We start from the raw sequence: 14,830 nt of genomic DNA, 5'->3' as shown, positions 1-14,830 counted from the left end.
GGGGGGGGGGGGAAAGCGGGGTGGGGTGGTGGTGGTATATTTTGTTCAAAAGAGCCCTGGTTTTGCAAAGTCTTTTCAACTGTTTTTGTTAGGCCAACAATTTTAGTGATGACCAGTGTGTTTAAGAAAGAAACAATAAAAAGTTGAGGAGTATATGTGATTCAAAAGTACCCAAAGTTTTATTTAATTGCTACACCTATATTATTTTCATTCATGCCTTTTTTTAATGAGTCTCTTAAGCACAAGATAGTGAGTCATGTCTTTGCAATTTCTTGTAAATAAAATTATTTTTTAGTAGTGTATCAACTCTAGATGTCAATGCAGTATAGAATCAGATCATACTTGTTTGGAAATCTGGAGTTTTCTATTCTGCAGTTGTATTGTACCAATCACAATAGAGCTCTATCATTTTTTTTCCATTATCCTTCTGACTAGTCCTACAAATATATTTTTATTTTTTTTCTTGAGCTCTCACTATATTCAGTTATTCTCAGTGTTTACAGAATTTCATTTAGTTCCTTTGGTAGTCTTACACCAATCCAAAGACTGTACTTTGTTTTGTTGTAGGTTCAGGATGCTGGGCAAGAGATGGTGGCGTCTTCTGTCACACCAGGATCAGGCAAATCAAAGGTAATCAGTCCTCACAAATTTATTTGGGTAGCAGTAGTTGAAAAGGTTATGTAAGCTTAGCATGCAAGCTGTGACTAATAGGAAGACATAAAGATATTTTTAAACAGTTTCCTGTCTTTTAGACTTCTTGAAAAATTTATTTATAAACATTAGGCTAAGATGTTTTGGGAAAGATGGTGGGAAAATCTCATTGATATCTTCACTTTTTGTTATAAGTTGGTAAAATATTAGTAACATCCAGTTTTGATAATAGTCTTTCATGATGTACAACAGACTTCTTTGGATATGTTGGAAGTAAATTTAAACAGTGTCAATGTTAGGTCAGCAGTGCTATTTTCAAAACATTGTTCAAATTATATTACTGAATTGTAGCCCTTCCCAATTGAGTTTTCCTCTCTAACTGATGCTGCCCAGTTGTGTGCTCTAGGATGATTTCAGAAAAGTGCAAGATTAAGAGTAATTTCTGTTACTGCACTTGAAATAACAGATTTGGACAGCAGAACAGCAGTAACTTGGACTGTTACTGTCCATGTTACTGTAACTTGACTGCAGTAACTTGACTGTTACTGTTACACACAAATGTCTGTTAAGACAGTTTCATGCCCTAAAACTTAACTTCTTAGAAGTCGGATGCTAAAATACTGTTTTCTGTTTACCTCTGGGTTAGAGGAAGTTAGTTTCTCTAATACGTACTTTTTTTCCAGCTGGACACATTGCCCAGAGAAGATCTCATCAAGTTTGCAAAAAAGCAAGTGATGCTTATACAGAAAGTGAAGTCAAGATGTACAGGTACCTTACTGGAAAGAGAACAATTTCTACCTTAATGCTTGGTACTATCAGACCTTTCCTAATATCACTGCGTATTTTTGCTAGGTAGATTTAAATTCCAGGCAAATATCATAGATTTTTTTCCTACAATTTCACCAGGGTTTTTTTTTGTGGAAGGATAAGGACTAAAGTACTTAGAGCAAGGAAGGGAAGAAAAAGAAGCATTGATTTTTGTCAGGTATTAAATTAATTTTTGTCTGGCAGTAGGACATGATGGAACAATGTAGCTTGTGCACGAGTTGAAGTGGGATGTCATTGTCTGTTCCCCATATTGCTTGCAGGGATATCTGTTGCTTTTCAGGAAGTAGATGAGAGGGGGAATGTGTCTGATAGAATTTTTCTAATAATTACTGCTTTTCTAGAGTATAATGGCCTCTTTAAAATACTTAGCTACATTATATTTGATTATTTGCTTCTTTAACAAGACATAACATTAAATTTTGTTGGGTATATTTTAACTACCTGGAAGTATCCTGTGTAAATCTGCACTCTCATGTGCTGTCCCTCCCCTCTCTGCTGTCCCTTTTCCTCCAGTGGCCCACTGCTTGGACTCTTGTCACTTCTCGTTTGGAGTTACAGTTATGCTGACTGCTGGTAGCTGCCTAGCAAAACAATAAGGATGGGGATGGGCTATACTAGGCTTTTCCTCAGTGGGGTTATTCCTAAGATCTTGTTCTTTTACCTGCTGCCTATTTTTAGAGAACCAGTAGGAACTGAGTATCTCTTCTCTGTCTTAAATTGATCATTAACTAGAAGGGAAGACAATCAGAAAAAAAAAAAATCTCTATCTGTTGTCCCTCTACTCAAACAAGGAAGCTTTGCTTCCTCAGGAAACATGCTAAATGTCAGGACTGGACAAGTAGTGCTGAATGTTTGTTCTCTTTCCATTAGCCCTTTCTATCACTCAGTAACAAACAAAAATTGATGAAGTAAAAGACATCTCTGATTTGAATAGGAGTGGTTTTAGTCACTGGATTTACTAGTAATTTTCTACTGTGGTGGAGCATCAATTCATGCTGTGAAATTTCTATATTCTTTAAGAACTAGAGAAAGAGATTGAAGAACTCAGATCTAAAGCAGCTACTGGAGGAGCTGATGATATTATTCAGGTAGGAATATGTAATAGGTTTCCAATGTATTATGTAATGTTAGCTGAAATAAATCTACAGAATTAATTTGGTAACTAGTAAATAGCTTTAAGACTGTTATTCAAATGGAATGTAATAAATTTTCAGGAATTCAGGACACTTCCTAAAACCTTTTTTCCTCCTTCCTCTACATCCTTACTCCACTCAGAAGTCTGAACTGTCAGTTCTGTGAGGAACAGCGCAGGATAATACTATTCTCTCAGCAAGACGTTTTCCTTGCGTAGCTGGTTAGAGAGGCTTTTGTTTATTTTGGAGTGACCACTGAAGAAAGACTTCAACCATTTAGAATTCTGAGACAGTCATTTGATGAGATCAGAAACACATAATTAAAGTTGCATGTCACAAGAAATACTTTCAGGAAAGTAACTGGAATTTGTTTTTTAAGTGGCAAGAATATCTGTCTTTCTCAAAGTAAGGGTCATAGCATATGAAAGTTAAAATTGGTAGTGAGGAGAAATTTATCAACTGGAAAATTGGTTTTAAAAATTTGGATGGAAATTTCTTTTCTATGGAAGGGGAGCTCCTCCCTAACCTGATGATAAAAGTTTAACTGATTGGAAATATGATTTTGAACAGGATCTATTACTCATCATCATTGTTTTCATCTGCATATTCCACCTCTGTCATATTCAGGCTGAAAGTAACTGTTCAAATCAGACTGATCTGTTTAATTGACAAAAAAAGTCATGACCAATACGTGAGTACCTATGGTTTGCAAAAATTGTTCACACATCCATTGTTAAGAAACCCTTCTTTCAGTGATCTTTTTTTCTTTAAAATCAGGCTCTCACAGAAAGACTGGATGTTGTACTTCTTGAAAAAGCTGAAAGTCAGCAGCAGTGCATAGCTCTGAAAAAAGAAAATACTCAAACAAAACAAGAAGCAGAGGTACTGAAATGAGCAACAGAACATTACTAAAATATTTCAGAACTATGTTTATATTTGTTTTCTAGGTTTTGTTGTTGTGTATTTCACTTCCATTTTGATCTTCACTTGCCTGTGTTCTGTATTACTTTTAAAAAAATATAAAGAATTCATATGTTAAAGCGTATTTTCTCTGTATCCCCTAATTTATAGTTTTTATAGAATTGACAATAAATATAAAATTCTTATATGCACTAACTAAATCCATAGCTGTTCTGAAGTGATTCAGTCTGTGCATTAGTAGCCTACATATGTGATGGCTTCAATCAGTCAGCTCTGTCTTTCCGTGGGAAATAGGAGCTTTACATTCAGATATTCACAGGAAGGAGCCTGTCAGCCAAGGCATCTATATTATGTCACTAATCTCAATTAATAATAAAGTGAAGAGTGGATCGCTTGCAATTGATGAATGTTGTTATATTCCAGATACTTGAATTTGATGCACTAAAAGTAATTTGGTCTTTAATGCATTGTCAGCATAGTTGCTAAAGCTGAAGTTTATCGTGACCGTTTTGTGACATTATGCTGGTAAACATGATTTAAGACTTAGTTTTCCTTTCTCATTCTGCAAAGGATTTTGTATTCTCTGTGGCGTCTCATAAATTGTTTTGTCCTAATATAGTTAGATATTTAAAAACTACAGCAATTTTTAAAACTAAGGACTCCTAAATTTTCTAATTCATTATTGTAATCAGTTTATCTGGAAATTCTGTGTGCTGGATTACTGGTATATAATAACTTTCATGTTTATTTAGGCTGCAGTGGCTAAGACAGAAGAATTGCAGAAGCAACTGGAGCAATCAAGTATTGACTCTCTGAAAGAAATAAAAGCTCTGAAGAGTGAATTAGCAAACGCACAATGCAAACACAATGAGGACTTAACAAAGCTGAAAATGGAATTAGAGGAACAAGTGAAGAAACAAATGGGGCTGGTGGAACAGATTGAATGTCATAGTGATAGTCAGAAAGAAGTTAAAAGATTACAAGATGATGTCCAGAGAATTAAATCTACTTATGAGGAGCAAATTTCGTGTCTGAGCAAGCAGTTGGAAACTATGAATGAAGATAAAAACAGAGAAGTGACAAATCTACAAGAAACTATTAAAAGCAACTCTCAGTGTTACCATAATGAAATAAAAAATCTGAATGAAGAGCTTAAAAAATTAAAAATTGCCCATCAGGAAGAGGTGTCAGAGTTGATGCATCGTATTGAAATATCATCTAAAGAAAATGAAGAAAAGCAAAATCAAATAAATCAGTTACAGCACAGTTTGGCAGAGGGGAGATTAATAGAGAAAAATGCAAAGGATGAAATGTGTGCTTGTACTGACCAGTGTGAATATGACTTGGAGGAGCTGAGAAAAATCTTAAATAAAAATGTAGAAAAAAAGATAGATGTTGTAGATGCACAAGAAGAACCTTGTATAGAAGCAAAATTGGAAGAAAAGGTTAGGCAGCTGGAGCATAGTTTAGAAGAGCTCCAGTCCCAACATAGTATATTAAAAGATGAGTTAACTTACATGAGTAATGTTAAACTAAAACTGGAGGAGGAAATTCATCGCATAAAGGATGAGTACTTTCATGAGCGGGAAGACTTGGACTTTAAGATAAATGAATTGCAGCTTACTAAAGAAGATTACTGTTGTGTAATTGAAAAGCTAAAATTGGATCTTCAAGCAGCAAGACAGCACAGTGAAACTGCTGTAAAAGAGCATGGGTTAGAGACTCAAACTCTGAAAGAGCAACATAAGAGAGAAATTTCTGAACTAAATGAAACTTTAATATCTGGTTTTGAAAAAGAAAAGATGTCGTTAGTTTTTGAAATGCAGGAACTTGGAGAACAACTTGAAAAGCTAACCCAGGAGAAAGAAGAAGCAGTGTCCAGTTACAACAGCCTGAGAGAAACAATGGAAAATCTACAGACTGAGCTAGGGGAATCTGCTGGAAAGATCAGCCAGGAGTTTGAATCAATGAGACAACAACAAGCTTCTGATGTCAGTGAACTGCAGCAGAAACTCCGAGCTGCTTTCAATGAAAAGGATGTTCTTCTTGAAACTGTGAATCGTCTCCAGGAAGAAACAGAAAAATTGTCATCCAGTCGCCTAGAGATAGAAGAACTTAAATGTAAAATTGTTAGTCTTCAGGAGGAGAATAACACAATAACAAGCACCATCAACCAAAAAGAGACTGCTATGAAAGAACTGGAAGAGACAATCATTGCTCTTACTGATCAAAACAGAGATATTTTAAATGAAGTAAAATGCTTGGGTGAAGAGAGAGAAACCCTTAAGGAAAGATGCAAGCAAGAACAAGGCAAAGTTCAGGAACTTCAGCAAGAATTAAGTGTTGCTAACCAGTACAATAGCAACCTGAAGAAAAAGGTGGAGGAATTAACAGAGAGACTGAATGAAGCTTTAACTTGGAAGAATGAAAATGCTCAAACACTAGAACAACTGGAAAACCAGATTGAATCTGTGGTGCATGAAAGAGAGAACCTTTCATCTGAAGCATATACTCTTCGTGAGGAAAATAAGAAAATCATTCAGGAAAAATGCAAATTAAGTGAAGAGCTGGAAAAAATTACATCTGAAAAAGATGGTTGGTTAGTGTTGAAAGATCAATCTGAAAACTTAGAAAAGAAACTACAAATGATGACTGCAGAAAAAGACCGTATATCAACATTACTTGAAAGTGAACAAGCACACAGATCCCTTGTTAGAACTCAGCTGTACCACTTACTTGAGCAAGTGGGGTCCAGCATTTCAGATTCACATGAGCAATATGATTCACTTCACTTGTTACAAATTGCAGATGAATACTTGGCAAAAATGAAGGAAGAGCAGTGCCTTGCTGTACAGAACGAGGAGAATGTTCTTCGTTTACAGCAGGAAGTTGAGAGACTAGAGGAAGAAAATGCAGCTCAATATACAGAACATAGATCCCTGATTAAGGATTTTGAAAAAGAAAAGGATCTCTTAAGAGAAGAACTGGAAGGAGTGTTGTCTGAAAAAGAAGCACTTCAACATGATATCCAGGAGCTGAAGAATGCCAGTGAAAAAACAAGGATTGAAAATCAAGATCTTTTAGTTAATATTGAAGAGATCACTCAAAAACTTGCTTTTTGTGAAAGTCAAATACAAGAACAGCAGAAAGGATCAGAAATACAAGACAACTTAAATGTCATTCTGGAACAAAAGGAAACTGAGCTTAGAAATGTGAAAGACGAACTGAGTTCTCTAAAGGTTATATTTTGTTATTGAAGTATACAGACTAAACCTCTAAAGTCTTCAGAATTAAGGTTCAAAAAATACTTTCAATTCTCTCTTTTCTTTTTTTTCTTTTTTTTTTTTTTCCTTGGCCTCAAAGTGAGTTTCCCCTTCTAGAAAGCACCATTCTGAGTTACCTAGCATCTCAGAAACCCCTCCCTCCCCCCAGGGTGAAAAAAACAACCCAACAAAACCAGTCACAGTGCTATTTTGACAAAAGTTTCTTGTACTTGAACCTCTCTTCCTATCAATACCCCTCAAAGTGATCATTTAACTAGATAGACTGACCTCATAATCTTTCACATCTAACTTTGTGATCTCCATCTCAAACAAAACTCCTGTTTGATCTGGATTAGCTACTCCTAACGTAAGGTCTTGGAAATTGATGGTTATGTAAAACTAACAGCTGCAGAATTAATGGTTGCCCATTTTTTATCCATGGACAGGATGGAAAGCAGCTGTTAAAAGGTTGAAGTGTTTTCCTTTCAACATAAGTATGCTTTTCTATTACAAAGCTGATATGAAATAGTACATAAAGACTTTCTTGGTAGTAGGACTGTAAGCACAGTCCAGCTGTAGCTGAAACTTCTGTTAGCTTGTTAGGGGAAGAACAGATATCACAAAAGAAATTTTTGTAATACTTCTATCTTTGTTTATAATACAGAATTTAATGGAGACACTGACTGAGAAAACTGATCAACAGTCTTCAGCAGCAGAGCTTCAAGAAAAAATTGGTATCTTTCTTGCCCTTCTCTTTTATGTAAACAGATTGGGGATTTTGGATTGTTTTTCTTTCTCTGCATAATTGTCCCATATTTCCTACAAGCCAGGGAAGGCGGAGAAGTAGCTATCAGTGCAACTTGCTACAATATTCCTTCCATTAGGGATTTAAAATATTGTTAACAGTCTTAAGTCAGTTACCATTTGATATGTCTTAAGGTTTTTTCTTCCTCTGTACATTTGGCTATAGACAGTGTGGTGGATTTCATCCTTACTTTTTTAAACATGGAAAATAATTGTATAAGTAAGAATCCCTAAGGCTGCCAAGAGGAGAGGAAAGCAACACTTTGCCAAAATTACTGTTGCCTCGCTGCAGTTATCCCAGCGCATCAGAAGGAAGATGTTTCCAAGTTGTTACAACTGTATGTAGAAGCAGACAGGAATACGGCTTTTGATGTTAATTGTGATGGAAGCCTCTAAAATGGGAAGATTTTCCCTAAGCTCTCCATGCAGTTGGATGTTCTAGCATTCAAATTAAATTTAAATGCTTAACTGAATGAAACATTTGAACATTTCCCCCTGATTTATATTTTGTTTTGTTTCAAAGTCATGCTGGTATTTGTGCTGTAATTTAATTTCATTTCATTTTGTTTCTTGGGGGAGAGATGGGGAATATTTTTTCACTTTCTTATTTATTTATTTTAGGAAGGCTGGAAAAAGAATCTGCAGAAAAAGGAGAGAAACTAAATAAAATCAAGGTTGTTGCTGTGAAAGCAAAGAAAGAATTAGATGCCAGCCGAAAAGAGGTACTCTGACTACTGCTTAGTATGAAGAACATTCTGCATGTGGGGTTCTGTTTTAATGACACATACTTCTTTATGATAAGATGCAGACTCTGAGGGAAGAATTGGAGTTGGTTCGATCAGAAAAAGATCAGTTGTCTGCTTCAATGAAAGATGTCATTCAAGGAGCTGAAAGCTATAAGGTAAGAATAATACTATATTTACAAAAGACAGTTCTCTGTCAGAAAATACTTCGCTTTTGAAGCCTACCCTGAAGATAATATTGCTATTTAATTGCACAAGTATGTTTGGCAAAAGAAATTATGTCACTGCAGTTGAGTACCCAAATCATGGAATGTAAGGTTGTAGCCATAGAACTGCATGGCTACTGTCAGAAGAAAATAAGGCACTTCCTTTCTACTGGATGGTATTTTTAAACCTTTTAAATCTAACATCATACGTATCAAAGAATGTGTTGCTGAGGCAAAACGTAAATTCTTATGAAATCTTCAAAGTACATTAAACTGGGGATCATTTAGAAAGTCCTTAAGTGATAAAGATATAAACTAACAAATTCCCTGGGACTGAGTCTTCTCAGAGCATGTCTCTGGACACATGAAGCAGGAGCAGGTGACTGGGGACAGTCAGCTTTGATTCTCCAAGAGAGAACTGTGTCTGATTAATTTGATTGTCTGCCATGATAACAGTTGGAGCTGTGGATGAGAGAACAGTGCATGTCACTTATCTTGACTTCAGAAAAGATTTTGATGCTCTCTCACAGTACTCTTGTATCTTTGCTATGATCTAAATGGGTAAACAACTGAATGAATGCTTAGAAAATAAAAAAAATAGTTGCATGGTTTGGCTCAGAGAGTAGCAATTAATAGCTTGTACTAGATGCCACTAACAAATGATATACCAAAGGGGTGTGTTTAACAGTTACCTGGAGAAGGTAATGGAGATCACATTGATCAAATTCTCAGATTATTCCTAACTGGGAACAGTCAATAGATTTGAGGGCAGGGCTTTTATTCAGAGAGACATAGACCAGTGTGAGGAATGGACTGACAGAAACCTTTTGGAGTTCTACAAAGACAGATGCAAAGTTCTTCATGTGGGAGAGAGGGACTCCTTGATACAAGCTGGGGACTGTGTGGCTTCTGAAAAGAATTTCAGGGTTTTGGTAGGCACTATACTGAGAAAAGTGTGTTCTGGTACCAAAGGTGGCCGCAGGATTTTGGGTTCCAAGAACAGGAGTACAGCTAGTAGGTCAAGGGAAGTTATTGTCTGTCTTTGCTCAGCAATCCCATGAAGGTGAAGGGTCTAGAGCACAAGACCTCTGAGGAGCAACTGAGGGAACTGGGGTTGTTGAGCCTCGAGAAATGGAGGCTCAGGAGAGACATTGTTGCTCTCAGAAATTACTGTAAAGGAGGTTGTAGCGAGGTGGGTGTTGGTCTCTTCTTCCAAGTAACAAGCGATAGGACAAGAGGTACGGGCCCCAAGTTGCACCAGGGGAGGTTTAGATTAGATATTAGGAAATATTTCTTCACTGAAAGGGTTGTCAAGCATTGGAACAGGCTGCCCATGGAAGTGGTGGAGTCACCATCCCTGGAGATATTTAAAAGACTTGTCCATGTGGCACTTATGGACATGGTTTAGTGGTGTTGCCAGTATTAGGCTTATGGTTGCACTCAATGATTTTTGAAGGGCTTTTCCGACCTAAACAATTCTGTAACATCATTGAAAGTATTGCAGTCAGTCTTGTTGCTCCTTCTCTGCCCACATACAAGAAAAGACATTGATAACCTGAAGTGATTTCAGTGGAGGGTGACCAGGATGGTCAAGGAACTGGAATAAGTGATGTACAAGGCTGAGAAATTGCTCAGCCTGGAGAATACTTCAAAGGGATCTAATAGCAGCCTTCAGTACCTACAAAGGTATTATCAAGGAAGTAGAGTCAGGTTATTAATAGCAGTACAAGATGAGAGACAGTAGTCCTAAGTTAAAATGAGATATATGGATAAACATTTTTACCCTACTAAGGATGATAAAGCTTTAGAACAGGTTGCCCAAAGGTGTAGTGTCATCTCCATCCTTGGAGGCAGGTTCTTGGAAAGACCTGACGGGACAAAGCTCTAAGCAACCTGGTCCTGTCTCACTGCTGACCCTACTTTAAGCAGAAGGTTGAATGTAACCTCAAGAGGTCACTTCCAACCTGAATTATTCTAGAATTTCAGCAACTGAAAAGGGTTTCTCTCAGAGCCTGTAATGGAACAATAGCTTTAATTTCATTCTGATATTTCTGATGTTGCAGTAAGATAACTCATATGCTGAATTATTAGGAAGATAAGTAAGCAACTGAGGTATAGAATGTGCTTATGTAATGTCTATTGTAAAAATTATGGTTTGTGTTTGTATGTGTTAAGAATCTTTTGATGGAATATGATAAGCAAGGAGAACAGCTGGATTCTGAAAAAGGTAGAGCAAATAATCTTGAACATCAGGTAGATGACCTCACCAGACAGCTACAGGTGTCATCCCAGCAGGTCAGTTCTGTATGTGTGTCTGATCTATTGATAATTACAGTAAAAAATACTTTACCTATTAAGTGTAAGTTTGATTCATGTGATTGTTACTTTATATAGTTTTGTATCCAAAGTGCATTTTGGATAGTGACTTGAAATTCAGGGGTTTGGGGGTTTTTTCAACATACGTATACCTTTTTCATGGCCCAGATAAGGTAAATACATCTAGAATGTCTGGCTTTTTCAATAGAAAGGGTTTCATTTAACCCAGGTCAACTCACAGAAGAGAGCAGGTGATCACCTCTGGCTTGGTTGGTGCAACTGTGCTGCACCTGCCAGATGTAAAAACAAAGGATCAAAATTGCACTATTTCTCTGATTTCACACCTACACTTCTCATGAATTACGATAACCTTTAACTGTTAATATTTTTTTCTTTGATTTTTTAGACAAAATGTGGTTTTGTTCTTTAACTGAGTGTTTAAACATGCTAGTTATGTGGTTTTGCATCTTTCACAAGGATGAAACTTGCATGCAGAAGGACCTAAGATGGTAATTAAGCAGCTATGAGACACGTTTTTGGAAAGCAAACTGCAGTGGGTTTGGGATTTAGGATTTAAACTCCCAAACCCCATACATAATTACACTGAGGGTCCACGTGGGCCACCATTTCCTTATAAATGGAAGCTAGTAGTGAATAGCTTAGGAAGAAATGACAAATAGTAGCATATATTCTGCTGATTATGCAGGTGGTTAATTTTTCAAGTTTGTTATGAAGTATTTTGTAAATAAAAACACTGTTCAGGTAATTACCAGCTTCTCTCACTTGTACTTCATTCTTAATCTGCATAATAGAGACTGAGATAAAACACTGAAGATGTCAAAATTAAATCTTAAAATTATTGCGAAAATAGTCCTTATACAGGAGGAATTTTTACTATGTACTGGTATGATCTCATTGAAATCTTGGTGGTGCTGCAGTTAAATCTTTTTTTAGGAATTAGTAGTATGATCATTTATTTAAATACAGTAGCTGTATTTGATGCAGGGCAATAAGTACTCAAATGTTGTGTATTATTGTGGGAGGAAGGTGATTGTTGCAAAAAGCATAAATGTCAGGGTATTTTTTTCACATTTCTTGTTACTTCATCTTACAGAAAGATGGCCAGATAAACTCTAAACAGAATAATCAAACTGCACTGGTGACTTCAATTTAGCCTATTTCTTAATCTGGTTAAAAAAATTAAGATGGACAAGACTCATCTGTAGGAGTGCTGTTTGTAAGGAAGTTAGATAGAAATTGGTGTTTGTTTTTTTTAAATATAGATGGTATCTTGTCTGTCAAATTCAGCTTTCATTTTAATCTTTCCACTGTGATCATTTCAGCATGATCAGTTACACTCTGCTAATGAAGACCTCCTGGCTCGTGTTGAAACACTGCAATGTAATGCTAAGCTGCTGGAAACTCAGATACTGGAGATGCAAAGAGCCAAGGCAAAGGTTGACAAAGAACTAGAAGCCGAAAAGCTTCTGAAAGAACAGAAGACAAAGGTAGTACTCTGTAGAGATAGTGAATGGACTGAAGCATTACTTTCACTGGATGTGACTTCTGTTGGACCTTTGTAAATTGTGTTTTTTATAGAACAATTCCATACTTTCTCTTCTTGTCACTTGACTCAGCCTTTTTGATGGCTTGGTCTGTTCATGGAAAGAACTTTGCAAGGCTGTCACTTAGAGTAGATTGGGGATTGTTAACAGAATGTGAAAAACACCTCATAATCTTCTGCATTTTTCTTTGGTTCCTGGTGGTTTCATAAAAAACGATTCAGTTATCTTTGTACCACCTAAATGTGTGTGTGTAAGTGTAAATAGTTTCTGACATCTATTTTGAAATTGGATTGCATAATTGAGAAGTATTTAAATTTCAGGAGCATACTGGTGCTCTTCAAGAAATGGAGGAGCTTCAGATGCAACTTCAGAAGGAAAAGAAACATCTGCAGAAAACTATGCAAGAACTAGAGCTGGCCAGAAAGGTAGAGTTGCTGTTCATGTTAGTGCTTAATGGACTACTAAAGATTTTTGGCCCATCTTGCTGTGTTGAATGCCTCCCTTCATGCTGAGCATTTTAAAGCCCAGGGTTTGCAAAAGGGAAGACATAAGGGTTTTTACCCCTGGTTTTGTGTTTGGAAAGCTGGTGTGTACTTTTGGGTTTGTTTTGTTTGTTTGTTTTAGCTTATGTGGTCTGTCATCAGTAGAAATAGGAATAGAATTCAGATGTCTGGACTTCTTGTATGGTGTGCTATTCAGAAGTTGCCCTTGTTGTAATGACTGAAGATGATAGAAACTAGTATCCGCAAAATGCCTATTGGTAAAACTGCTGAAAGCAGCCACAGGATTTTCAAAAAACAGCTTCTGGTTCTGGTTTGAAAACAGACTATTTACTGAGGATATGGAAACCTGATGGATGGGTATTGTTTTTGGATATGGATAGTTATAAGGTTTCTGTTAGATGGGCAATATGTTTTTTTAATATAATTTTAAAAAATTATATTCGTAGCAGCCAAGGCAGATTGTAAGCTGTAACTTCATTGTGTGTAACTTGCAGGACGCTCAAAAGAGTACACTGATGGATATGGAAATAGCTGATTATGAAAGGCTAGTAAAAGAACTTAATCAGAAGATTACTGATAAAGACAGCAGAATAGAAGATCTTGAGCAAGAGACAGGAATTCAGAAACAGAAGCAAGAGACCCTCCAGGAAGAAATAAGTGAGTGAACTGTAAACAGCAGGCATCACTATGGTATAGTTAGTAGTGGTTAAAAATATAAATCAGAAACAAGTTTTTAAGTCAATGAGTGAGAATAAGGTTCCCTTCCAGGGAATACTGAACAGTTATGTAGTCAAAATTAATTTTCTATAAAGGAAACTTCACTAGGTTATCATTCACTTTAGTATTCAACAAAAAAAAGCCAAATTGCCTGCCTGATATGGTGAACTTAACCAGGTAAGAAATTAAGTTGTGAAAGTCGGTGACTGACAGGTGTTTTCATTCTAACATACCACACTCATAAAAACTTTACTGCTAGTTAGCATGTGGTTAAAAAATTTCATTTCTTCCTATCCTTAAGTCTTAAAACAGTTTCCTTTATTTGAAGATCTTTGTGATACTTGGAAATAGGATAGTAAGCTTACTGTAAGCTACTTGTTTGCAGCTCTTTATGAAATTTTTTTGCCTAAATATTTTCTGATACTTTTAAGGAAGTATAGGAGGGGGAGTTTCCTTTTCATATAACTGCTGTTTTCTGCATTAGAATCACTTCAGTCAACTATGCAACAGGATGAGGAAAGAAATGTCAAGATAAAACAACTTCTGGTGAAAACCAAAAAAGAACTGGCTGATTCAAAACAAGCTGTAAGTCCAGATGTTAATGACTGTATATTCCATTTTTAAAGTAACCTTTAAAAAATGGGCCAGTAGCTGGATTATTAAGTTGTTGAAGTTTGGGGTTTTTTAATAACCAGATAATTTTATCATGCAGGAAAATGACCACCTAATGTTGCAGGCATCATTAAAAGGGGAACTGGAATCCAGTCAACAACAAGTGGAAGCCTATAAGGCAAGAAACTTCACTTCTTTGTTAGTAGAAGGTTTCTTATTTAAGTTATAAGGGCGTGATTTGGACTGGGCAGGTGGAATATAGGCTGAAGAATGAAAAGGTGTTATTTTTACTACTAGGTTACTGGTTGTTTTCCTTAAATGAGTTTTGTCTGTTTGCTGCTTTCACCAAGTATTCCCCCTGTGGCATTCTTTAAACGGATTTACCCTTTCTTGTTCCTCTTTCCTTTCCCTTTCCACAAAAAGAGAAGACTGTGTAGTTTGAAGCTTGTAACTGGGATATGTTTTAAAATAATTTATTTAAAAATGGAAGTTGCTCAGTTTAAAAACAAAAGAATGCAACGTTGTCAGCAAAAAATCTAAAGTGTTGTTCATCTGTATAAATTTTGTT

The 14,830-nt window shown here is 36.2% G+C and overlaps 2 protein-coding genes across 2 annotated transcripts in view; both read left to right on the top strand.

Moving 5' to 3' along the window:
- LOC113476215 (sulfotransferase 1C1-like) overlaps window positions 1-2,770 on the top strand; it is a 19,174-nt gene extending 16,404 nt beyond the window's left edge. The window contains exon 9 of the transcript XR_003397677.1: window positions 2,758-2,770. The gene's annotated coding sequence lies outside the window, so the exon portion shown is untranslated. The remainder of the gene's footprint in view (window positions 1-2,757) is intronic.
- GCC2 (GRIP and coiled-coil domain containing 2) overlaps window positions 538-14,830 on the top strand; it is a 28,090-nt gene continuing 13,797 nt past the window's right edge. Inside the window, exons 1-14 of the mRNA XM_026841543.1 lie at window positions 538-630; window positions 1,335-1,419; window positions 2,500-2,567; window positions 3,390-3,494; window positions 4,286-6,772; window positions 7,461-7,530; window positions 8,222-8,322; window positions 8,403-8,501; window positions 10,725-10,844; window positions 12,209-12,373; window positions 12,751-12,855; window positions 13,428-13,590; window positions 14,135-14,235; window positions 14,363-14,440. Coding sequence (XP_026697344.1) covers window positions 589-630; window positions 1,335-1,419; window positions 2,500-2,567; window positions 3,390-3,494; window positions 4,286-6,772; window positions 7,461-7,530; window positions 8,222-8,322; window positions 8,403-8,501; window positions 10,725-10,844; window positions 12,209-12,373; window positions 12,751-12,855; window positions 13,428-13,590; window positions 14,135-14,235; window positions 14,363-14,440 — 3,789 coding nt within the window. The 5' untranslated portion in view covers window positions 538-588. The remainder of the gene's footprint in view (window positions 631-1,334; window positions 1,420-2,499; window positions 2,568-3,389; window positions 3,495-4,285; window positions 6,773-7,460; window positions 7,531-8,221; window positions 8,323-8,402; window positions 8,502-10,724; window positions 10,845-12,208; window positions 12,374-12,750; window positions 12,856-13,427; window positions 13,591-14,134; window positions 14,236-14,362; window positions 14,441-14,830) is intronic.

Source organism: Athene cunicularia (assembly GCF_003259725.1).
Source record: "Athene cunicularia isolate RWA chromosome 1 unlocalized genomic scaffold, athCun1 chr1_part1, whole genome shotgun sequence".
Classification (NCBI taxonomy): Eukaryota; Metazoa; Chordata; class Aves; order Strigiformes; family Strigidae; genus Athene; species Athene cunicularia.
The sequence above is the reverse complement of the archived record's forward strand: the minus strand, read 5'-3'. Positions and strand labels throughout refer to the sequence as shown.